General features: G+C 37.6%; 1 protein-coding gene and 1 long non-coding RNA gene across 3 annotated transcripts; both read right to left on the reverse strand.

Moving 5' to 3' along the window:
• Positions 1-5,341: 5,341 nt before the first annotated feature.
• Positions 5,342-9,269, reverse strand: LOC148843235 (uncharacterized). The gene is made up of 2 exons (XR_016102815.1): positions 8,755-9,269; positions 5,342-5,603 (listed from the first exon to the last, which is right to left on the reverse strand). It is a non-coding gene; the product is annotated as an uncharacterized LOC148843235 (long non-coding RNA).
• Positions 9,270-9,709: 440 nt separating this feature from the next.
• Positions 9,710-26,841, reverse strand: LOC148843236 (nuclear pore complex Nup85-like protein). 2 transcript variants are annotated; one of them, XM_088958359.1, is made up of 19 exons: positions 26,269-26,841; positions 22,629-22,731; positions 22,389-22,499; positions 22,161-22,244; positions 21,592-21,663; positions 21,337-21,393; positions 18,071-18,190; positions 17,778-17,978; positions 17,505-17,615; positions 17,356-17,393; positions 17,026-17,182; positions 15,148-15,249; positions 14,961-15,017; positions 14,341-14,487; positions 14,110-14,180; positions 13,894-13,981; positions 11,350-11,406; positions 10,297-10,527; positions 9,710-10,148 (listed from the first exon to the last, which is right to left on the reverse strand). In XM_088958359.1, exons 1-18 carry the CDS (start codon positions 26,658-26,660, stop codon positions 10,333-10,335), a joined length of 2,163 nt encoding a protein of 720 aa, XP_088814485.1. In that variant the 5' UTR covers positions 26,661-26,841; the 3' UTR covers positions 9,710-10,148; positions 10,297-10,332. The 2 variants fall into 2 exon arrangements, with proteins under 2 accessions (XP_088814485.1, XP_088814484.1); XM_088958358.1 differs by having other exon boundaries at positions 10,292-10,527.

Genomic DNA, 26,841 nt, shown 5'->3' on the forward strand with positions numbered 1-26,841 from the left:
ATGATTGTGTGTATGGGATATCAAGATTACAGTGGTTATTGCCGATTTCCCTGGCTTCACCATCAACCTTGGCCTTCTCTCGATCTCCCGCCACCCGAGTCGTTCCCGATTTCTCTGGCTTCTTATAAATCTTGCAGAGAACAAAGTCGTCCAACTGCATCAAAAACGAAAAAAAAAAGATTAGGGTTTAAAAGAAAAAGAAAGATTAATTCAGTATTTAAAACGAGAAAGAGTATGCTCAAAATTAAAGATGAAACTCGATAAGAAAGACAAAAAAAGTTAGAAAACTTGCTCAGGTATCTAAATGGACAAAATAAAATTAAGGAAGAATGCAAGAGAGCCGGTGCAAGAAAAGAACAAGAGAGTCGGATCAGATATTAAGCCTAGATGAGGAAAAGATAAGAATAAGGCTGAAAAACTTCCTCAAAGCAAACTGGAATGAACAACTGATTAAAACCATACTCTCATGTCATGGCGTTTTTCCTTGGGACGAGGATCAATGTATTCAGCGACCCTATACTCGTGCATAATCCAGTTTGTCTTCTCACCCTTCGGAGGCTTCCCCTTGTAGAATACCAATGCTTTCTTATATCCGACATGCACACCGTCGCTGTAAATCGATTTATCAGCTCCGGTGGCCTTCCAATACCCATCTCCGGCAGACCGGTTCGGCCGAGATCCATTCGGGTACTTCCGATCTCTATGGGTAAAGAAATACCATTCCTTCTGCCTCACGTAGGTTTCATATTTCTCTGTATATCAATGGATACATTAAATACACAGCAGAAAAAAAGAAGAAATCAAAAAAGAAAAAAAGATTACATCCACCATCACCCATGTCGAGAAGAAGCAAACCTGTTAGTGCTTGTGGACTGTAATCGTAAAGAGAAACCACTTCAATCTTGTTCTTAGGCAACCGTTCTTTTAAAAGCTTTTTCTGCAAGTAAGAAACGACGAGTTCTTCGTCGCTTGGAGTGAATCTGAAGCCAGGCGGAATGTCGGAGAAATCAACGTCCCATATGGAGTCGCTGGTCTTCCTCGGACTCTTCACCGAAGTTGGACTGCTGCTACTAACGTCCTCCATGGTTTTAGGTGGGTAGAGATTTTTACGAAAACAAACTCTTCTATTTATATCAAAATTTCAAGCAATTTTCACTTAGAGATTTTTCGGATAATAATTTCAAGATTTGTAATACAAATCTTTAATCCTATTTGTAATACAAATCTTTAATCTTATCTTTCCATCTATTAGATATAACATTAACAACCCCCCAATTTTCGTAGTGAATCAATAGGATCTCAGCGGGTGGGGTCTGGTTCAAGACTGATCCAATCCGTCACAGTTATTAGGCGAGACAAATTCAAAATCATAGACCAGAACCATCCCGATAAAATAACCGGTATTCACTGCTACAATTATTTAAATAAACTAGCAGGGATCCGTGTAATGCACGGGAAAATCTAAAAACTTCAATAATTTTATTCTTCATATAATGTCGATTTATAAAAAATAATTATTGATAATTAAATATGAACAAAGAATTTTTAATAAATTTAGTTTTATTAATTATTTGTAGTAATTTTAATCATTTTTATTCTTTTTATTATTTTTATGAAATTTTGATTAATTTTAAATAAATAAAAATAATTATAAAAGCTAACATTTTTATTAATTCCACTAATAATTAACAATTATATAGGAATGACAATGGAGTGGGTTCAGGGTAGGGCACCCCATCCCTTTACCTACCCCATAGTTAAAGACACTCTACCCCATCCCTGCCCTGTCCTCAGTGTCACGCGGGTTCAGGGCAAGGAAACTACTCCTCGATGCCGAGCGAGTTCAGGGGCAAGGCACCCCACTCCTCATCAAGGATCGAGAATTCACAAATTTCCCTACCCCGTCCCCAATATTGGGCGGGTTTGAAGTAGAGGTGTAAATTGGGTCATGGTGGGTCGACACAACATGACCCACATGTGGCCCGCACAAAGTGCAAATCATGTCGTGCTGGCCCATGAGGCATCCCAGGCCGTGCCTCCCTCCTCTAGGATAATTTGGAGTGTTAGTTCGGCTCGGCCCACGACCCAAACCCGCACGGGCCCGTGCCATGCCATGGTTAGGCTGGTCCATGGGTTGGGCTTTGGGCCAAGCCATGCCGCACACCAAGCCAAGATCAAGGCAAGGCACCCACTCCCTGTTCAAGGTTTTTAAAATTGGACCGGATAGGGAACCATTCTAGGGTCGAACGGTCTGACTGTTCAGTCCGAACGGATGACCCGCTCTGACAAAAAAAATAAAAAATTAGAAAAACAAGAAAAGACCAAAAACTGTTGTTCAAGTTGATGGTTTGACCGCCCAAGTCAGCGGTCCGCTAACTGATGAAGCGCATTTCGACAGCTCCCAGTTGGCAGCTGACTCGGATGCCTGGCTAAATAATCCCTACCTAGAATGTGGCTTGGATGCCTGGCTGAATGGTTCTTACCTGAAAGGTGTCTTTGACGCTTAGCCGAATGGTGACAAGCTAGAGAGGTGGCTCTAACGCCTAACTGAATGGTGACGAGCTGGAGAGGTGGCTCTAACGCCTAACTGAATGGTGACGAGTTGGAGAGGTGGCTCTGATGTCTAGCTGAGTGGTGACGAGCTGGAGAGGTGGCTCTGATGCGACATGCAAGGACACAGTGTCAGAGTGCTCGAGTTGCTTTACCCGGGGTGGGCACTCCGATGCTAAAGTTAGCGAATCAGAGATTTTAAAATAGCTAAATGTGAGAGAGCTAGAGAGCTGCGAGAACTAAATTTCACCTCTCCCCCCTGGGGTTGGAGGTAAGGCCTTTATATAGGCATTGTTTGGTGTGAGCATCATGCAACATGTCTAGGATCCTTAGGAGGACATGCCTAACTGCTCCGAAGTCCTCGGAGGTAGTCGTGCACGTAGGCCAATCTCAGCGCCTTACTCAGTTTCTCCCAAAACATTCGGTGTGAGAGCTAACTTCCGAGAGACCCGGGAGTGATGGGATGCATGCAGAAATCGACGGCGAGCATGTCTCGTAGGTCGCCAAATCGGCGCTAGAGGCAGGTCGCCAGGTCGGCGCTAGAGGCAGGTCGCCAGGTCGGCGCTAGAGGCAGGTCGCCAGGTCGGTGCTAGAGGCAACTCGCCAGGTCGGCACCAGAGGCATGTCGCCAGGTCGGCGCCAGAGGCATGTCACCAAGTCGGCACCAGAGGCATGTCGCCAGGTCGGCGACAGTGCCAGGTCACTAGCTGGGACTCCATTTTGGCTAAGGAAAGTTGTCGCCTAGGTGGTTCTAGGTGTCACCCAATTGTTCTGAGATGCCATGTGTCATGATGTTAGTGGAGGGCCAAATCTGCCCTCATCACTAACCAAGTTTCTAGGTGTCACCCAATTGTTCTGAGATGCCATGTGTCATGATGTTAGTGGAGGGCCAAATCTGCCCTCATCACTAACCAAGTAAACGGCTTTTGGACAAAAAACGGTATTGAGGTGAAATGGTTTTTGGTTCCCAATTTTTCCAGTCTAACCATATGTTTTTATCTAGTTTTATTTTGGGTTTTACTTTATCCTGATTTGTGTCTTATTTTACTTCATTTGTGCTGCAACCAAACAAAGTAGGGTAAAATTTAAAACAAAAATAAATCAAAATTTGCACCCGAATTATTTGCACTACCATGGTTTTACATCAGTACAATAAATTTTCACTGCAACCAAACACAGCCAAAATTCCTTAACAGCTTTCCTTTAATTTCATGTTTTTCTCTTGTTTTCTACTAAACCAAGCACACAGCCTAATTATTTGGATGAAAAGGTAGAGTTCATATCCTCGGTTTTTTTCATTCCATTGAGGAGGTGCTAGTTCAAACTCACATAAAAACAGGCTCTTTGTGACAAGGCTAGGGCTATAAATGGGTCGGGTCTACCTGATAGAACCAAATTGATGAACCGATGGGTCGGGTCTACCTCATAGAACCAAACTGATGAACCGATTACATGTGCATGGCAATTTTGTAGCCAATCTAAAGAAACCACAACATGGAAGTCTTTTAGATAGGTCACATGTTCATTCCTCTAGTGCAGATGGGCCTTGCCCTCCATTTATTATTCTATACTTCTCTCTTTCAATCTTTCCTTTTTCCATGTCTTAAGAAAAACACATTGAGATTTGTTGATCCACATTCTTTGGAAGTATGTTTCTGATTTTCCAACCAAGAATTTTAGGCTATATTTGGTTTGAAGGAAAAGGTAGAGAAACATAGGTAAACCTATTGTAAAGGCTTCCCTACTTTTTCCTTTAAACCAAACACAGCCTTAGCTTCTAACAGAAAAAAAAAATGCTAAAATTCAAGAATGGTAGTTCACGGATTGAATTAATAATAGGGTCATTTATTTAGATACCCCTTATGATTTTATGTATTTATTAAAACCTATCCTATAGTTTGTATATTCCCCAAAAATCCCTATATTATGCAACTGCTTTACTTAACTGACTTTCCATTAGGAACTGTTTGTATTTTTCATTGGGGAATGGTCACATAACCACTTAAAACGAGTAGAAAGCGTCAAAGGGCATAGGCCCAAGATATTTTATTCTGAAAACACCCCTAGAAGCTCTCATTACATCACCCTTTAAAAAACAAAACCTGGGAGAAAAATCAACATTTTGTTTTTATTTTCTTTTCTTTTAATTAATTTGGTCAATATTGAAACCAAACAGTGGTTTCATGTACAATAAATGACAATTTCTATGTGATGCTGATGTGGTGGCATTTTTCCAATAAACCCACGGAACCAAACATGGCCTAAATGACTCTGTATGGATTGACTATGGATAAATTTTTCATACTATTTTATTTATTTATTTTTTTTATTTTCATCCCGACTATCATTCTTGAATTTTATCATCTAACAAAATAAAAAGCTGAAATTCAAGAATGGTGGTTCAGGGGTTGAATTAATAGTATTGACTGACTATGAATAGAATTTCCACAGCTTTTTATTTATGTTTACATAGTTTGATGGAATTTTTGTTTTTTTTTTCTTTTATGTTTTTTTTGTAAAGACTAGGCCGCAACTTATGGTTAGACCAGCCCGATACAAACCCAACACAACATGTTTTATTGGGTGTGACAGATAGATTCACTAATCTTAACTTTCTAGAGCTGGGTCAGCCCAAAACAGAAATCGAAGCCCAATAATTGTAAAAGTTGAGTTGGGCTCATAATGTGCATTACGAAGATATAATGATGCACCTACGGCTAGTTTACACCCAAGATTCGTTTCAAAATGACTTAGGGCTTGTTTGGCAAGTCTTTTTGAGAAGATCTTCTTGTAGTTCTAACAATCAAAAGATGTATTGAGCTTTTAACATAAGATCTGGACAGCCCAAAGATTGTTTGATAGATGCACGTCTTTCTATGTGACGTTTTGCGCCTTTTCGCGCAAGATTAAAATGCGAAAGACGTGAGATTAAAATACATCTCAAAATGAGGAATTTTGATTTGAAGATATCAATGCATAGTCTATGAGTTTGTCATAGGTTTCTCAATTTCTACAAGTTTGCATCCTCCATTGCTCTATAATGCCAAGTGTTCCTGTAACACAAGAAACATAGAAAATATATAAAAAGGTGATAATATTTGCCAAAAAATTAAAAAAAAAAAAGTGGTAAACTGAATTAAGTTTTATCTTAAATACAAAGTGGGTTGACACAGAAATCACCCAACTATTTGGCCTTTTAGGCCACAAGGTGAGCAGGCCTAGAAAAAGTCTAAGAATATACAAAAATTTAATAGATAAAAAGGGAGCTAGAATTTTGAATTTTTCATGTAGGCCCTGACCAAGCCTTATTAGCATGGGCCGGGATTCTGGGCTTTCTGAGCCTATAAACTAGGTGAAGAGAAGCAATTAGGCATTCAGTCTTCTAACTTCCACTGATTTAAGCATATTTTACTCTAAAGATAGACCATCTAATCACCTCCTCTTCATCTGAATCAGAATTTACAAAACATCATATAAAGCAAGCTTTCAACAACACTAAACATTGCTCAGTTTTCTGACCATCAGAACCATTATCTCCAGCATGGAACCTGCTGCTACTCATGAAATCAAATCAACTCTTGCAACAAGAGTTTCTCAACCACAAAATTCACCACCGCTCATGAAGATTATTCATGAATATGCAACCACACGAGTAGATGTCTTAACCACATAATTTCAAATTGAAAAGGGGTTGTCTGCAAAGAAAGATAACTTATTTTGGACTATTAGGCTGCCATGTTTGATCTTACATCATAAATCAATTTGAACACTTAAGAAATACGAAAGGATATTTCTAGTTTTCTTGTGCCTTTGATTTTTTGGAATAAAGATATCTACTATTCATTTCATAAGGCAAGGTCCATAAATAACAAAATTAACATTATCAGATTCACTTATGACCCTATTTTGTCAACGTGTTATACTTTCACATACAACCATGTATTATATACATCTTTGTATTGATCCACATCAGGATCAAACAACACTATAAACAAGTAAGAAAAGAGAGGTATAAGAATAAAAAGAACATTGCCAAAGCTTTAATGTTACAATTTCCCCATACACCCAATAAGAAACATTCTACTCTTGTAGTATAGCTCCCCTGTATTACACAAGTAACAATCATTTAATTATGTAACCTGGATGGTGAGATGAGGATCCCAACGTCCAGTGAAGATGCCTCTAGAAGGCAATTAAGATGCCACAAAGGACCAATATCTCATGATGTCATCTGTAGTAAAGTCCTGCAACTCCTCCCCCATTCAAACTTAATGAGCCACTGATTCTGATAAGATCAATGATGGTGCCCTTCTATTTTTTGCATTTTGTTCTTCTTAAATTGACCGAAGCAAAAATGGTGAAATTGGATCAAAGTTTTTTTTTAAGGTAAAAGAAAATTTTATTAAATGAAAAGGAAAATTACGAGGAAGGCAACTGGAAGTTACCCGAAAGTGTTCCCACCAGTGACAGTTCTAGTCTTGGTAAGAAGGTCCATTCTCCCTAAAAGCTTGACTGAATTGATGATAGAATATATTAGTTATGTTTTTTTTTTCACATTATGTCCATTTGACTTTATAAAGTGAAAAGCCGATCTGATTCCTATCTGGCATGTGATAGGAATTTTACTCAGATATTAACAATATGTGAATATAAAGGTATAAATTGGGTCGTGCCGCTCGTGGCTCGGTACAAACATGTGGGCCATGCTACACCTGGGGTTTTAGGTCTACGGGCTGACACAGCATGGCACAACTGAGAAAGCCGTGCCGCCCGCGGCCTGCAGCCCGGCCTAGCATGGCCCATATATATATTTTTATTTTGTTTTATATATAGTTATATAATATTATATAAATTATAATTATATAATAATATATAGTATATAATATATTAATAAAATAAATATTTTAAATTTTATTATACTAATTTATTTAATTATTGCATATATAAGCAATTTTATACAGAAAATTCATATAAAATTAAAATTTTAATCTTTTTGCAAGAACTTAAAAGTTTTCCTTTATTATAAAAAAAAATATATGTACAGAGATTCGCAAAATGTATGGAAAGACGAATAATTAGGTAGATAGATTCATGGATAAATATTATATTATCAGCATTCAGCCTTCATTATCCTTAATTATATAATAAAAGGATCCAATCTGATAATTATAATTATATAATAAAAGGATCAAATCTTTCATTAGTAGATGAGGGAATATGAAAGATGTCTAAAATCAACATGAAAGATGTCTAAAAAGAAAACAGCATATAATTATGTTGAGTGTTACATATCTAACTCTCGGTAAAAGCAGTTTTCCATTCCCCCAGCTCCTCTTTATCAAGAAATCTAGATGAACCATAACCCGATCAGCAACCAACTTGCTTACAGCAGCTACTATCCTGTCCATGTTGTAGTATTTGGCTTAAAACGATTTTGGACTCCTTCTAACTGATTTGATTATGAACTGCTTCTACTGAGAGTTAGATAGCAGGATTTCACTGATATCCACCTCTCTATCCAGTAAAGGCCTCCTGAATTTTGGACTTTAAATCAACTGATATCCTCTCCTTTCATAGCAGCTACTGATGGTAATTTCAGTCTCAGCCAGCTTATACAGTCTTGGGCACAACTCCTTCAACTTGCCAACCCCACTCCAATCATCCTCTCAAAACCTGATTCTAGAGGATTTTTATCATTTTATCTTTTTTTTAATACTTGGAGCTGAATTTAATTTGGTGGGTAATCTGAAATGGGAATTTAAATTTTTTTATCCATGTTATATAGTGAACTTTTCAAGTCCAATCCATGTACTTCTCTTTGAGTGCAAAAAAAAAAAAAAACACCAATCCAGCCCTCCAACACAAACACATATTTTGTCAAGGGCAATGATCAGGCTGACAGTGAAACTCAAGTTGTTAACTACTTGTGAATCTATGTTTTAAACGTGTATTATTTTGCAGTGAATATTGCCAGGAAAATCAAGTAGTGTATTGTCCGTATCTTGCACAAGTCCCAAGGATTACTAAATAAGATTACTCAAGCAAACAGAAAATATCATGAATCTAATGTGCAAGATCAAATAATCAATGTAATAAATAGATCATTCAATAAAAATTATAAAGCAGCTAAGCAGCATATAAAATATCAACTAAATGCAGTTTCGATTCCTTGAAGCATCAGATGAAGAAATAAGAAAAGCTTACTCAGGGCTGGGAGGAGGACACTACAACTGAGATGAGCAGATTGAAAGAGAGAGATGAGCAGATTGTGTCGACGATGAGAGCTTGAAGCGAACGATGGAGAGAGTTGAAGCAGAGGAACTGCAATCAAGGCAACCATCGTTCAGCTCTCATCCTCTGCTTTGCATTGCTTGTTCAAAGACCAGGGCAAAATGGAACTTGAAGCAGAGGAAAGGTAACCAGGGCAAAACGGCCATATCTTTGCCATGCTTTGCCCTGGTTGAAGCAGGAAACGGAGAGAAGGCAAATCAGTTGAAACGGAACTTGAAGCAGAGCTTGACCGTTGGAAAGTCTTACCATCGTTCAAAGATGCCAAAAGAGTGGCCAAAGATATGACGGTTGACCGTTGGAATGCCTAGAGGTAGATGGGAGAAGACAAAGGAACTTCCTCTCTGACAAGGCCCGATATTTTTTCCCAAATGTGTTTTCGATTTTCCCTTTCTTAGTGGGATCGCATGGACTTGGTGTGACCCCGAGTTCTTACTTTTGGGATCCCGCATCCTTCCCTTTTCTTATCCCATCACCCTATTTCCCCCAAAACAAATAAAGGAAAAAAAAATATTCTTAGAATATTCCTTTTTTCTCATCCCCATCCCAACAAACCAAACGGAGCCTTAGGTAGCTCAAACCCTGCCTAAGCCTGACTCGAGCCTAGCCCAATTATATACACGCATATGTGTGTGTAACCTTGCATACATATTTACATAAATGCATATAATTTTAGAGTGGGTTCATTAACCAACCCAAGCCTGGCCCGAGTCCAAGCTTGAAACCAACCTGACTGCATCAAATTAAAGTGTGAGCTGAAGTCGAGTTGGAAAGATCAGGCTTGACCTCGGGCTTGGTCTGGGGTCGGGCCTGGGTTGGCCATAAACCCAGCCCAATCCAGATGTCCACAAGGCCACAAGTAACAAGTTACTAACAAGAAAGCATCTATGTTTCCTTTATATCCTTGAAATTGGCCACGCCTTTGAATAAAATGGTATCAGATGAACAGTTAAACACCACGGTATACAGTACTTAAAATCACAATTATACATGATAATTGACAAACTAAACAAGATACTCCCCACCTCGCCTAAATAATTAGTCTAAGATCATATTAATTAGTTACATGCCTGTCATCTAACTCCAGAAATAACTTGCCGAAGCAAGCTCTAAATTTAGAAAAGATATGTGAACCACCACCAGCAAAACCATTTGTCATCTGGTCAGTTGAAAGTAGTACCGGCATGAAACTTCATGTGGAAGATACCTCGGCCAAAAAACACGCTTTCATGCACCGCCTAGTCAAGTGAGCCCCCTCTTATGGAGAATTGGATTTGGAGACCATTGTCTTTGTTAACAGTACAGTGACCCTGCACCCATTAAGAAGAGATATTTGCACGTTAGAACACTGATGTGATTTCATGACTAATAACCATGGTTGGCTACTTGTGAGGTTCTAAATGTAATAGGTAAAGAAATTGGGGAAAAAAAGAGAAACATCTGCATTACATACCAGACCTGTTTGCAGCTTTATGTTACAAAGCTTCAAAAAAATCACTCCTCCAGAAAAGCACGCCCAAGATTTGTAGCCAGGGCTAGTCTCACAGAGTTAAGGGCATGAGGTGGCAAGTCAGCTTCAATAAAGTCTGGGTGTAACTTTGCCATGGACAACTCTTGTAGTTTGTTCAATAAAAGGTTTGTCTGTGAGATGTTCAAAAGAGGATGTTCTGGCCAATTAAGCAACTTCACCTGCAAAGGGACATGAATGATTAAGAAAATATGTATGAATAACCAATCCCTAGGTTCAGAAGTAGAGAAAACCAGCTCAACTACATCAGCAAGATTAGCCAAGTGAAAAGATGGGTCGTTCATTGATGTCAAATGATATCAATGATAAAATTAATTTGAAAGTTGGAATAAAAACCGAGTGATTAGGAAACCGCACAGGACCAGCCAGTCAGACTGGTTGAACCATGACCGGGCCCAGCTGGTTTGGTCATACCTTAGGAACCGGAATTCCTAAAAAACTGGCCCATGATTCCTAAAAAACCAGCTTACAAGCCTGTTTAACAAGAGAATCGGTGAACTGGTCCTGGTTTCATTTAACCACCCGGGTCACTAAACAATCGGAATTCCAAAATGTTTGGCAAGACTTGAACTCATGACCTCTTTTTTGCGTTTTACTCAATTACAATTAATCCTTTTCTTTATTTGTGTTAATTTATGACTTTATTGTATATATTACTTCATTACACATGTATTTTAAAAAAACACAAGTTAAGAGGTGTGAAACTGGTCATTTGCTTTTAAACTTAAAAAGCTGGCAATCCATCCACCGCATTCAAGTATGATATAATTTGTAAAATAAATTATATAGTATTTATATTACTCATAGTATATATGCATATATGCCACATCATCACAGTTTGATCCTGGTTGAACCTCTGACCAATGAACTTCTCTTTTCTGCTTCTATGCCTGGTCCAGTTCTCTGAGCGTTGTAAGAAAACCACAAAAAAAGTATAAATGAAAAGTGAATAAGGAAAACCACTTTATTAACTCAGCACTCACCGAATCATGCAGAAGAGGCAACCAGAAACGTTGTGGTGTGGATGGGTTTTTCATAAGCTGCATGCAATAACAAGAATTTCATTGTCAATCACATATCTGCTGATGAATTGCAAATGCACACCAAGACAAAAACGTGGAGAACATAACACAATAGATATCCTCTTTGCAGCATGGTAAGTTTGTACTATCCTAATAATACATTTGCAATATGGGATGCTTAGCAAGCTCCCATCAGCAACATCATGCTCAGAGAAAGGTCGAGTAAGGAACAGAAAATGTATCCTAATAAAGAGAGCCAAAGTACTTTAAGGTGCATTTATAATTCTGAGGCAGGGATAATGTGCATTATATAACACAGGAGATGAAGGCAACCAGAACTTTTCTTTGAAACCCTTCAATTTACAAATTCCCCTCAGACAACCCCAAAAAATTTGTTCTCTTGTTGCTCCTTGTTTTTGCTATATCATTCTGCTAGTCAGTTAGCAGACCTGTACACCCGAAATGCCTTGGCACCCAACTCTTGCATTAGGGATTTAACATTTTATTGATTAGAGGAAGAAATTCTCTACAGGTATACATGAGCTGATGCACATTTGTACACCAAAATTTAGGTCAGCTATTCCTACCCACTCTTTTCAACATTCTTGTTCTTGCTATTACAAGTTCTCTTGAGGAATCAAGCCCCAGTACAACTGACTTCTCCCTGTTCCTTGCCTTATTTTGGTAATAAATAAAAAAATAAAATTTATGAAGAAAGGAGAATATAAGGAGGTATAAGACATCACTTTAGGAATCCAGTTAATGTTTACACCCAACTCCCTTGCCTTGCCTACTGTTTTATTTCCATAACTGTATGTCTATGCACCAGGGTGTCAAGTAGTTATGCGGCAGGCTAGCAGACGTCTTACTACCACCTGGAATTCCCCCTCCCCCATCAGATTCCTGATGTTTAGAATTTTTTTTTTTTTTTGAAAACTGTAAGTAAAGTGATTTCATTAAAAAATCAACTATAGAAACCCCTGTACAAAGAAAAATGGACAAAGGATATACAAAAACCTAACATAGCCCATTATAGCCTCAATCCCCCAAACAAAAAAACAAAAACTATCCACTCCTTGCAAACAAAAAATTTCACTCAAAACAGACACTTGGATGTCTGCCTTTAAAGAACTGGTGCACAGTTAGCCACGAGTGGATCATCCACAGAAATTTCCTCGGAACATCTTTTGAGTTTTGAATTCCTTCAAATAATATGTTATTTCTTTCACTCAACACAACCAACAGAACAGCTGCCGGAATAATGCTCCAATGCCACCTTTCCAGCTTTACTCAAACCACCCAGCCACCAAGCCTCTATGAATCCCCTAACATCAGCTGGGAAACATAGCTTAGCACCAAATAATTCCACCACTCTTAACCCCACCCAGTGAGTAAAATCAGTGTAACACTAGATGACTAGAGGATTCCACATTCCCAATACATAGGGACATGCCATATCTACCACTTCTAAACTTCTTTTGATTAAATTCTCTTTGGTTAGGAACTTATCCAGCACTGCTGACCAGACAAAAAAGGATATATTTGAAGGCACAGCTCTAATCCATATTCTTTGACATGGGAAAGAGATGTCTTCCTCCTTTGAAACAACTTTAAAAAACATGTTTACAGGGAGGGAGGCCATTTAGCCGGAATAGGGAAAAAGGATAAGTAGAAAACAGGGAGGGAGGCCAGCACACTTTTAATTAAGGTTACTTTGCCACCCTTGGATAAATATTTTGTCTTCCAATAGGCTAATTTTCTGTCTACCTTCTCCAAGATAGGTTCCCATACAGTTTTGAATTTACAACTTTCTCCCAAAGACATGCCCAAGTATCTAAATGAAAGCTTGCTGACTTTACATCCCCAATCATCTGCCCATTCCTCCATGTTTAGAATTTTAGCAAGCTTCATCCCTTGCTAGACTGCCAACAGCTCTGCCCTTAAGAAGTCCTTATAGCCAATAGGACCAGAAAAAAGTGCAATAACATCCATCACTGTTTCTGAAAACACCTCTTACCTTGGAGTTGCCTGGGTTTCCAAAAGTGCAATGCAAAAACCATTGTTCCATATTTTCATTAGTTTCTTGAGGTCCAATTTGCACATTATGCCCTTTCTTCCCTTCTCTCTACCCCTATGACATTTCATTTGCAATCAACTTGGCCAGTTCTTTCTCATTTTTTGCATAGTCTTTGTTTTCCTTCATGCAGAAGTGAGCAATGCCATGATGCCATTACAATGGCCAAAGGATTAGTAGGTGATTACCAATATGTATTTGACAAATAGCTATACTGTAGCTAGACAATGCACACAATCATAATTTTTTTCCCTTTTTTTCAGACATCTTTTCTTTCTTTCATTTGTCTCAAAGACAACCACAAACTTTTAGACACAACAAGGTCATTACTTTTCAGGAAAAAAAATTAAAAAGAAAAGGTTCACATAGGCACCATTTTATTTACTATGCAGACAGTAGAGAAGGTAAATAAAGGATTTTTCTGCATATACCAGTATAAGAGATTCCACAGCCTGTCGAGCAGCATCAGTAATGTGTCCATCCTGAACCTGTTGAAGGGATTTTTTGAAGTCCCTATACCTGTGTCACATTCAAATAAAAATTGACCAAAGAAGTTGAAGGCCAACAAAAAGAAATATTATTAATCATTTCTTTGAGTTCCTATAGATAGAACTAAAGCAGATGGAGGAAGATGATAGGATAGTTACTTGTGAAGAAACTCAAGACCACCTACAGTCCTGGCTTCAGAACCCAACAGTTCAATTAATCCTTCCCATTGCTGCTTATAGCAACGAAGCAATAAAACAGAATGAGTTTTCATAGATTAAATCCCCAGGCCAACTGAAGGCCATATGATCTTTTTTTGCTTAAAGATTAGTGCACCTGGTTTATCATAAACTTGTAAAAAGATGAGATATTATAATAAATTGATTTAATACCTTGAAACTTTCATCAGATATCGACTTCCCAACAAAATCAAACAACTGTTGAGCAATTCTATTAAGCCGGACTTCATCCTGAGCTTGCTGTAGCCAGAAAATTCCAGACCCTTTCTTACCATGCTTCCAGTGGTGTATTCCAGCAATCTGATTAGTGAAACATATACTAAAGTAAGAAAAGCAAGGCTAAATTATAATGCACAGAAGATCATCTACAGTACCCATTAGAAGTCATCTGTTAGAAGTTGAAGGGGATAGAAGAGCGACAGACCAAAAAGAACTTGGGTGGAAGTAGTAAGGAATGATTTAGGTGCTCATAATTTAACAATGGATATGGCACTGAACAGACAGAGTGGAGAAACAGGATACATGTAGCCAGCCCTATATAGTTAGGAGAAGGCTTACAAGATGATGATGATGAACAAAAGTTCTTCCAAGCCTCACTCTTAACTTTCAAAAGGCATTTCTATAATCACCCAGATCCAGTCTGCTTTATCAAAGCAAAGATCAAAAGCTGTGCAACCTAATATATACTACAAAAGTGGCATGTGAAGCATGTTTTCCATGTCCCCTTTCCAACATCCAAATAACAAGAAATAGTAGGCCAAGGCTCAAAATACCTTCATAATATTTGAACTGATACTGTCAAGTTCATATAGACGGCAAATCTCCAAACTCTGGAATACAAAATACTTTCGCTCAGAAAGTAATGTTAAGAGCAGCTTAAGATGCTACCAAACTCAGAAAACTATTGAAGGATACTGTGCATAAATAAATAAAAACAAAACATGAAATTCACCTAATCACCTTAAGTAACAGATGATTATGTTGTATAGGTTGCTTGTACAATAAAATTTCCAACAAACCCATTCCCTGCTTTGTGCATGATGTCAAATAAATTGGAGCAATCTGAACATATGAGAGCATTTAATGAGTTAATAAAATCAAACAACAAAAGCACCACCTATAAGAATGATAAAACAATAAGACCATTTTGGTGCTAAACTTTGATACGACTTATTGAGCAACATTTTGATTGAAAGTAAAGGAGACACTGACTGCAATTTCTTGAATTGGTAACAATCAGGAATTATATTAATTTGTGATAAAAGAATTAGATAGAAAAAAACTAAAGTTTTGCCAAGCAACCCTTCTAATGGGTTAGCACCTACCACATAACCCACTCGTGAGCAAGCCTCAAAAGACCTTGACATGTGAACAAAAGAAACTCCCTTTTTATGGACAACTTTCCTATAAAAAATTTAGAGGTATTGAAGGCTAGTATTGGTTGGGGAAAAATCCAATGCAAGGTTGAGTATAGGATTTATATGGATTATAGGATTCAACAAGTGGCCAATCCAATGGGTCCTCCACCCGATGGAATGGATGATCTGGATTGGCCACAATTTTCCTCCATGTGGCAGTAGGTGGGTTACATAAGGAATGATGCAGGAGATGAAGAATCAAAATTCGAACTTTATGAAATTTTATGTATTTTTGTATTTTTTGACAGTAGGGGTATTTTTGTCATTTTGCAATTTTCCGTGGGGTCCATTGATAGGGTATAATTTGTCTAGTTATAGTTTGTTTATGTTTAAAATTTCGGTCATTGCATAAGTAGGATTAGAATTATTGAGTCTTCTTTGAATTGTTTAACAGTTTTGACTCCTAGGACCATTATGAGCTTAACAGTTTGACTCCTACGACCATTATGAGTTTAGAGACTATAAATATGTATGGACGTTTTACACACAGAGCAATGAAATATATTGAGCTTTCTTCTTATGCTAGCTATGGTGAGTGTGATTCCCATGCCGGGCCGGGCTTTGCACTTATGATAAGGGCTATAGCTTAGGCCCGGGCCTGGCCCGGACTGGTTCCAGGCCTGAAACATAAGCCCTAGCCCAGGTCTAATCAACACATTTTCTTCTTCTTCCTCCAGTTTTTCTTTTCTTCTTTCCTATAACAAAAGTAGGGGTTCAGCCCCTATACTTTTTGAATTTTATTTACTTTGTTCTTTTTCTTCTCATAAAATGTTGATTTTCTAGACTTAAACATGAAGTTTATACTTTTCTTATGAAAATTATGAATAATTATTAAGGAAAGATGGTTATGGAACCTAGGGAACTACCCTAGGATATATGGTTTTACTTTAAAAAAATCCATCGCCTAGGCGACTAGGCAACAAGGCACCCCCCTGTCGCCTAGCCTCGCCTTGGCGCCTTGAAAACTATGATATTTATATATAAAATATATAATCTAATGTAAAATAACATGTATACATATGTACACATTATACACAAAATGTGTAAGTTTAAATATATGTGGGGGTGGCCAGGCTTGAAGTATTAAGCCCAAGCCTGGCCCAAAAATTTGTGTGCCTGATGTGGGCCCGGGCCAGGCCTGAACACAAAACCCAGGCCCAAGCCCGGAATTTCCGGGCTGAAATGATCACCCCTACTGCTTGGTACTTGATTGTAAAACTTCTTAATACATACTTCACTAAACTATATGCCTAGGAAGTTCCCAGAACAGCAATTCTATGGCTCATAGGTTCTCACAATATAAGCCTCCCAAGTCATATGCATTGAAGGGGCTACCACACCAGATGAGATCACCATTCACAATCCACCATTAAAGAAATGGAATGATCCAGAAGTCCTCATTCACATTTTTACAACTCACTTGCCAGGTTAGAGCATGAGAAGATAGAATTTGAGCATATACAAGCCGATGAAGCTCCTCTATGCTGATACCTCCCAGATTATAACGCCCTTCATGTAACAGAATTTCTGCTTGCTTGCTCCCTGCTGTCAATAGTTCTACAGCATGTGCAACCATCCTGTCAAAACAAAATTTCCATCTGATATATAAACTAAATAGACCATACATGAAAAACAAATTTTCATAATTTAATACAAGCACTAATGAATTTATGCTTATGGTCTATAACATCCATGCTGTCATCAGTTGAAACTTAATAATAAAGAAGTGCAAAAGAAATCAAAAGCTCACCAAGGACCAAATGACCTTGAACATTCAGCCAAAACAACCTGAACCATACAGATAAAATGGAGAGATAGTTAGATGAAAGGCAAATGAAGATACTTTTTTTTGGATAAGAAGATAAATATCTAATTAAGGAGAAGAAAATCCATTCTCACCTCAGTATTTTCTCCTAGAATTCCAAGGAGAAGCCCCATCAACCTATGGGTGCTGGATGTTGGTTTTAATTGCATGCATTTCTGAGCTAAACTGTACATGCTTTCTAGACCCTGATACAGAAAAATGGAACAAGAAGTCAAATACCCACCTTGATTGCAATGAAACCAAGATAAAGGATTTACATATAATTTTCAACAAGAGAAACAATATGCATGCTGAATTTGAGTACGAAAGACTTCAAGGAATAGACGAAATTCTCAACAGACACTGACCATTGTGAATGGCCTGACATAAAGGAAGTGAGATATATACAACTCTATCCAATGGCTTGTCACAGTATTGAGAGAGTTGGTGTTTCCCAACATAATTTGTAGAACATTCTTTAATCCTTCTCTTGTCTGGCGGTGATCACACTGAACCCAGAATGCACTGCATTCCAGCTTTGTAATTTGCCCTCGCCATTTTTCCCATGCCTAAGAAACAGATAGATGCAAATATAGTGAACCAGCTCAGAGATGCATACTATACGTGTCTATAGAGAGAGAGAGAGAGAATCCAAAAATACCTTGACAAAATCAGGCTTTGTTTTATAGCATTCACCTAACCTTCCATCTGCTAGTTCAGTACGAATACGTGGCATTTTGGAGATTAGAACAGCAACTGCCTCCACCAGACCATTCTCTGTCTGTAATAGTAAAAGTGCATTAACATGGCACACAAACCTATTTATTTTTTCTCCTTTTCTTAATAGGTGATGTAATGGTCTTTTTGTTGAATTTTTCTTTTCTTTGTTTTTCATTGAAAGGTAAAGTGTTGTATTTCATTTAATTATCCACCAAAATATTACACCAGCCCATGTGCATTGAGGGACTGTACATTGGAAATATATACCAAAAGAGAAAAATGTGTACTTTAGACAAACAAAGGTCTATCATCCAAAAAAATAACTTATCTGGACACCCTGGAAAGGCTTCTGTACACTTAGCCAAGAACATAAAATTCCTTTTTACCACCACCATATCAGAATACTTGCTCTCAAAAATGCACTGATCTCTTTCCATCCAAACAAACCATATGATAGCAGCTGGTTAAATTTTTTTTTTATCAGCAAGCAGCTGGTTAAATATTCCAAAAAGGTTTCCCTCTGATGTTTAATCCCTGGAACATCCAACCTTGGAGAAGCTTGCAATAGAGTTTTACAGAGAAACATCTGAGATCCAAAGCATGCTAGGACCATATACCACAATTGATGGGGGAATTTGCAGTATATGAAAAGACGGTTCAAGGATTCTGGTACTTCATTCCATAAATAGCAGGTATCGCTGTTCAAAGCCATTCCTCTTCTGATCAAGCGATCAGCAGTTAGGCATCTTTCAAGAGTATCAGTTCAGAGTATGAAAGCTACTTTTGATGGAAAGGAGTCCCAGATTCTAGACCAAAGTAAGGAGTTTTCCTGCTAATGGATCAGCCTTTATAGAAGGCCTGAACTGAAAGGTTGCCTGATTTGTCCCATGACCACCTCTATAATCAACCTCCAAGATGTCAACTTTTGTGTCTTGGATTAACCTTAACAGTTTAGTCCTTTAATGGGCCATGTTTGGTTCAATTCTCATTCTTTTTCATTCTTACCCAAGATGAAATTCTAAAATGGGCAAGAATGGTTAAAAATAGGCAGAATGAGAAAATATTGCTATGAACCAAACACTTTTTTCCTAAGAATGAATTCTTTTCAGACTGATAAGTGTCCTATGTTTATTTTCATTCTTAAAAAAAATTGTGTCAGTATTCATAAACCGCCAACCTAGGTCTCCAACAGTCAATGTTTGCCAGTTGGCATAGATGTATTGTAAAAGTACTTTCTTAAAAGTATTTTTGTAAAAAGTGTTTTTATAAAAGTACTTTCATAAAAGTGCTTTCGTAAAAAGTGCTTTTATAAAAGTACTTCAATAAAAGTGCTTTAATGTAAAAGTACTTTTATAAAAGTGCTTTCGTTAAAAGTACTTTTATAGAAGTGCTTTCGTAAAAGTGCTTTCATGTTCATGTAAAAGTACTTTTATAAAAGTTCTTTCGTAAAAGTATTTTTGTAAAAGTGCTTTCGTAAAAGTAAACATCTATGGCAACAATTTTGTAGGCAGAGTTTCCTCAAAGAATGAAATCAGCAAGATGGAGCATGATTATTTTTCATGCTGCAGGCTACCCAATATTTGTGCTATGGGGCTGGTTTTTCATTCTAAAAAGAATGTGGCCCGCAAGAATTTTGTAACCAAACACTCTTAATGTTATTCATTCTTGCCCATTCTTTCCCAAAATAAGCAAGAATTAAAAGAATGAGGCCCAGAGCAGTGAACCAAACATGGCCTTGATTTCCCAGTCATTCAAATTTCTTCTGAAAACAGGGTTTCAAATTACCTCACCATTACTTAATTTGAACGATGCACATTTGGATTTATACACAGTTACATTATTTGCATAAAACACGAATTGTAATAACCAGAGAGAAAAGAGTAATCTGTACAGCTCAAAATTTGTGTAGGCTTTTATGATGACTGAAAAAAAATATGAAGTAGCCTCATTAGAAAGTGGATGTGTTCAATTAGAGAAGAAAGCAACGTGTGATGAAAAGGATTTTGGAAAAGATAAGAATTAGGTGGAGAGGGAGGAAAGCTTTGATTTGGGAAATTATGCTGAAGTTGTAGTAGAAAATTGGGTAGAGATTTGGGAAGGAAGAGATTTGAAGCAAATAAGGAAGGAATGATTAATGACGATAGAATCAAAAGCAGAATTTTGCTGAACCCAAAAAGATCAAAAGGACAGTCAGTTCATGTAAATAAAGTTTTTTCTCATTTGAAAGAAGGGCTTGTTGGGGCAGGGCCTTGTAATAAATTAAAGAAAATCTACAATAGAAAGAGGATGAAAGTTAAAGCTAGACATGCCAAAGGAATGTTGGAAGATCCATTACCAAAGAAAGGTCAAGAACTTTTGTAGATGGGGGACACTACTCGGTTTGATGTGCAGTTAGAGGAATCAGATTCAGAAATTCCAAGGAGAGACTTAGATCAAAAAGGTGGTCCGGAGGGGCATGAAAGTTAAAATGATCAAGTGAGATCACCTTCCTTGCACATTCCTCAGATCCTGCTCATCAACAACTTTAGGCCTTGAATCAAGGCTAACAGTTCTGCCCTCAGGAATTTTTCATTACCAACCAGCCCTGAATAGCTTGGGATGGGTTTACTAGTTGGTTCGTCTCACGAACTTACTTAAACAGCCTAGGAATCTTCCCCATGGCAACTTAGCTTGGAGCTCAAATGGAGTCTCCATTCCTTGCTCCACGATACACTCGTGGAAAAAACCTCTTCACCAATGCTTGTAACTTTTGTATTGTTTGAGTAGACTTTTACTTTATTAGACCTTCCTATGTGTTCAAAATAGACCATCTTTATGGATAACTTTGATATAGATTCATAATCATGAATGACCTATTTGATTGGGCAAAACTCCAGTACAAGATTGGGCATGTGGTTGATATGAGCTGTGAGACTGAACACATGGTCAATCCACTGGACCCTCCATCTCATGGACAGTCTGGATTGACCTCAGGATCTTTCCATGTGGCAGAAATAGGTGGGACCATGTAGGGAAGCTCCACACTGGACCTGATTAGCAAACTACTACTAATACTCAACTGTACGTTTCATGATGTGTGTACACCAAATACAATCTCCTTTATATCATGCAATATTCCTCAGACAAAAACCTTTTTTGGGTAAAATAAAATATAATTAAAGAGAATTGAAGGAAAAAAGTGCAAGTCTCTATAGATATAATACAAACCTCACGATTTCCTAGCTGATCAAGCTGATAAGATCCATGCAATCTCAACAATTTGACCTGCGGGAGAGGGATAGAGAAATAACTAAATTATCTTTCTTTCTTGCCATGCCTGTCCAACATAAAAATAGAAGAAATTGCATGTTCCACAAACATCTTTTTCGTTTTAATTTTCAACCATAAAAATTACAAATAACTATTTGAGAGAAAGAGAATCACCGCCCTGAGAGTGCAAAAGATTAAAAAGATAATTCTTACCACAATCTCAAGCCAGCCAACTGCAAGTGCTGATGATATCCCTTCCCAATATTTTGGATTATCTTCAACAGCCTGCATGGTAAAATCTTGGCAAAATCACTTTCCTTTCCCTTTCCGTTTCTTTTTGTTAAATGCGAAGTAATAGGGATGTAACAAACAAAGATAATAGAAGAGGGCAACAGAATTTAGTTAACCTAGGGTGAAGTGGTGAACTTTGATCATAAAACAAGATGAGCACCAGAGATTTACAAAAGCATTTGCATAAAATGGCCAACAATCAACATAAAAGCATCGCTGAGTTTTTAATATAGAACATACATCACATATTAAAGAACAGCAATTAAAGAAGAAGAATATAAAACCACAAAGTTGACAATGGCCCCTGATAAATTATTAGCTCTAGATGCACCTTATATAACTATTGTCAGCTATAAATCTTGGTGCAAAACCTGCACTATATCCAGATAAAGCATAATGGTCAATGCACCCAAATCAATTGTTGTATTTCACAACCAAATGTGACAAACAAAACAAGCAAAATTACTAGGAACATCAGAAAGTGGTGAAACCTGTAAGGTCACAAGTTCTTTTTGCAGATCAACAAGTCTTGAATAGACAGTTGTCCCTGTTTCTGATAGAAGGTTATCATAATCCTGCAGAAAGAAATAATCAGCAGCTTAGCAGATCCCACCCCACCACTCCTGGAGGATTTGTTCAGAGCAATACAAATACATGTGACTAATATTATTTTCGAGTATGTAGAGGAAAGGAAAAGGAATCAGAAGAAAGAGCATTACTGCTAACCAATCAACAAGGCTCTCTGGGAGCCAAGCCTGTGACTGCTTGTCCGCATAAAATATTTCCATCAGTTCCCAGGCAGCCTTCAAACAGGTGGGCTTCTCCATTGCCTGCACTTTTAAAAATCACTAGGTTTAGCATGATATTTATATTAAACTTGAGGGAAAAAGATCCAAGTACATGCAAGTATCTACTAACTAAACTTCAAGACTTTCATCCTTTAAAAGGTGGTGAATCACCTTCAAAACTGTCTTTGGGTCTTCAATGACTGGACTAGGAAGTGGTTTTGGACTCCCAAGAAGAAGATTTATATCTTTACTGTACTCCATAACATGTTCCCACCTGATAGCCATGACAAATGTGACCATATGCATAAAATGTAGTAGAATTCTAAAACAGTAAAGCTAAACATAACTAATTGTAGAAGAATTCAAATAGCTTCAACTTGCTCATTAGCACAGATATATGCACATTGTCAAAGAATGTGTAGAAACCAATTTCATGTTTTTAATAACAGAATGTGCACCATCAAAGAGGAAACCCATCATCCTTTCAAGTATCTAAAAGAAAGGTTGAACATACTATTTTTATTTTTGGCAAACAAAGTGAGTGAATTAGGGTAAGGATCAATCATGCAATTGGTTCAACCTGTAATAATCAAATCTAAAGGGCATTACTCTATAAGCTCAACAAGTTAGAGTGCTATATTATTGACATAGAGGTTGTAGCTTTATAGGTATACATAGGTTAAGCTGTTAAAATTCTAATAAGACAGCCACAAATATTACATGCAGGACCTGCTCCATCAAGAACCCCTCCCCAGTCCACATACCATAATTCCTGTTTATTTCCCTTCTTAGGCAAGTAAATCAGCCAATGAGTTGGTTGATATGGAAATCCAACAGATTTATGCTTGTAATTTACACACAAGCATCTTGTCCCCCTTATTTTCTGCCTAAGGCTCCAAGGACCAACCATATCTCCCCCTTCAGCTAGCTTACAATAGTTTTAGAGTCCCCATCTTTTTTTTTTTTTTTTTTGAGAAAGAGAGGGAAGGCAAAGTATAGAATTTCGTTCAAAAAGGAAAACCCTTGTACAGCAAGTGGTTGTGCAAAGGGAAGTTACAAAAAAACATCTCCCCCCAATTTCTATAACAGCAAATACATACCCCTGTCCGTTTACAAAAAGAGAATCATAATTAAAAACAATGAACTGAAACTGCTTCTTTTGTAATATTTATGCATGGATAAGTATGAGTGTATTTTTTCAACAATTTTCTGAGTGGTTTCGAAACTATCAATCCCTGGAATTGTGCTTTAGGTAACTTCAGTCTTTGTAGAACTGCTCATGATTATGCTGTTATGAAATTAGCAATTCCTACAAGTCCTGAAAATGTAATAAAAATCTTATGAGTGGTTTTGAAACACATCACCAAACCTTGAAGATCTTGGGTTCCCAATACTGCACCCATCAAAGTTCATCTTAATTTTTCCTTGTAGGAGGGGGCACCAAGGCAAAGAAGGACGGTTTCTTGTCCTAGCTGATGCTGCCAGCCTGCCACCGTCAAACACCTTCTCATAATGTCCTCCATTGTGAAATGTGAGAATTCCTCAAGTTTTTCTCAATGAATAATTCCAATCTGAATTAAATTTATTAAATCTTTTGTAGCCTGAAATTTATCTTGAAAGTTGGAATGTCCTTGCAGTACACTCTTCCCAAATGGACCAGACAATAGCAGCTTTTGTGCACTTCCAAGTTCCAAAGAATCTCATCGCTCTTCTTTGGTAAAACATGGATACATCTTTGGGGTGTCCATCTAGCATCAAATAAAGCAAGAAAACACTCCAAAATACTTTGAGACAATTGACAGGAGATTATCAAGTAGAATGTGATTTCATTGCTTGCCTTATGGAGGATAACATTTTAGGTGTCAAAATCCAATTTCACCTTCTTTTCTGCAAGACTTCTCAAGTAATGGTTTTTTAGTGATACACTTTCCAGCAATAAGCCCTTATCTTTAAAGGTGTAAATACTAATTTTCTGTTTTTTGGGTCCAAACCATATTTCCTTGGTTGGAAAGGTTTGAAAGAATTGATTCACAAGTAAGATGACATTAAAGAATGAAGGACAAGAGAATTTGCCCATGCCATCAACTGCCCACACTCTGCAATCATTTAGATTAAGGTCCATATATGCTTCTTCTAGCAAGTGGGTGAGTAGTAAGAATTCTTGAATCTCAAAATCCCTAAGACCCCTACAGAGGACAAAGGACCCATGATGGAGGTGTGGCATTAAAGTTTACTATAGAGGCTATGGATTGGGGTTCTTAGCATTTGATAAGGAGTACATTATTAGAAATCTATATATCAACAATGAGCCTCTCAACTACAAATTTTTCCAGAATTTTATTTGGTCCACCTTTCCAACATCATATCTAATATGGAAGACGAAAAGATCATTAGGGTGAACACCATGGATGATTCTAATAACCAAGTGTCAAAGTTTAGGAGTTTCAGCAGAGAATCTCTAATAACCATTTACTAAAGAGCCTTACTCTTCAGATCCAATCTACCTAGCCCCAATCCACCTCATGATTCTCTCCTTGTTAATTTTCATGGGTGCTTTAAAAACTGAATAAATGTAGATTGGAAGACTAGAGAAAGTGGATTTTCATTGAAGTTATTTTTCCTCTCAAGTTCTAAAGAGATATAACGTTTCTTCCAAGATGCTAACATTTTGGTGAATCTTTCAATGACAAGACCTAAAAAGGATAATGATCTTGGATTTCCACCAAGTGGGAGACAAAAGTAGTTCCGACTTTAGAGGTCAAGGTAAAATATAGCTCCCTAGAATTTTTGCATACCTGTGAGCCTAAGCACACCTTTTAAAACATTGATCTAGGGTCAACCAAAAAAAGGTGTTTGAATTATTGGGACATTGTTAAAATAAGTTATATAGGCTTATATGGAGACCTCTTATTCTAAAGAATAAATTTCCACCTTGGTAACAGGGATATTCTTAGTCAAAGTTGTCTTACTACTAACAACCAAAACAAAAAGTTGTCCTACTATTAGCACATGCTGTCTTAGGAGCACTACATTGTTAACCCCCATAAAAGGAAAGCGCTCTGAGAAGGCATAGATTGTCAAAGAATAAGTAAAAAATTCTCCAGACAACTCAAAATTGTACATGTTTTTCATATTTTCCAATGAAATTATATTTTCCTTCAGGGTTGGAATTTGGACAATAAGTTATGTTTCTTGCATATACCAATATTTATAGCCAGCAAAGCATTGTAGTGATCATGAAGAGACTAAGGTATCAAAAACAGATAAGAAGTTGATTGATATCTATGGTAACTTTCCTCCCGCTCCCCATACAGAGGGAGAGTATTAAATGCAATACGTTATAGGCAATCTACTTAAGTAAAGCAAGTTCCTTCCTTAAATGCAATACCACGAATATCAAAATTTGCAGATAATTCCAAATAGAAATAAAAGTATTGAAATATTAGATGCGCAACTGTTCAAATGTTGGAAACTCAAGCATTCAGATATGCTTAAAAACTTGTAACATGCACATCTCCAGGATATAGATCAAGATATATACGCATCCATACAGAATAATGCCGTAGATTAGGTCCGCCACAAGTGCATTCCTACCAAGAACCCAGATAGCCGAGACTCTCATGGGGCAATGCCTTCTAAACATTTGTGATTAACCAACCGGAGATCACAATTAAAGTAAAGAACCAAAATTTCAACTCTTGAATTCTAGAAACCGAAAGAAAACGACTCTAAGAATGCTCAACTAATTCGAAATTAAAGATAGTTTACCAAAAAACCATCAAACTTAGAGATACGAGTTGCAATAGATTACCACTCAACGTGATAAGTAGACGAACCCATCGACATTTTTGACAATAATGACATAGAATTCTTCCGACTCTGAAGAAGTGCAAATGGAGAAACTGAACCATAAGCGATCCTTCGCTTCTGCGCCTCATCGATCTCTCCATCTTCAGAGCTTAACTTAACCTCCACAACTTTCCCGCCAATTTGGTCATTGGAGTTTCCAGAACCCTCGGCGCTGGAATTCGACGATTTTTTTCCGAAAAAAGACACACGAAGGCAATTTCCTTTGGACCAGGAGATGGAGAGGCGAGAGATTGGGGCTTTAAGGTCGTGGTGGAGTGAATAAACAACTGGGTCTCTCACGTCCGGCGAAAAAGGAACAAGAGAATCACTGGGATCTGACATACGTCCGGGCATGTTGGTCCGGAGTCGCGGGAATCACCACTGACGTCCCTCGTTTAGGGCTTTGGAAGGGTTTTTGAACCGCAGGAGAGGGAGAAAAACACTTAATACTAAGCTGTTCGATAGCTCTTAATGCTTAACGCTGAAGAGCTAAACATTTCATCAGAGCCACAGGTATTAAGGGCGTTCGTTACCA

The sequence above is a fragment of the Nelumbo lutea genome, chromosome 8 (genome assembly GCF_056320005.1).
Source record: "Nelumbo lutea isolate HS-2025 chromosome 8, American lotus-T2T, whole genome shotgun sequence".
Classification (NCBI taxonomy): Eukaryota; Viridiplantae; Streptophyta; class Magnoliopsida; order Proteales; family Nelumbonaceae; genus Nelumbo; species Nelumbo lutea.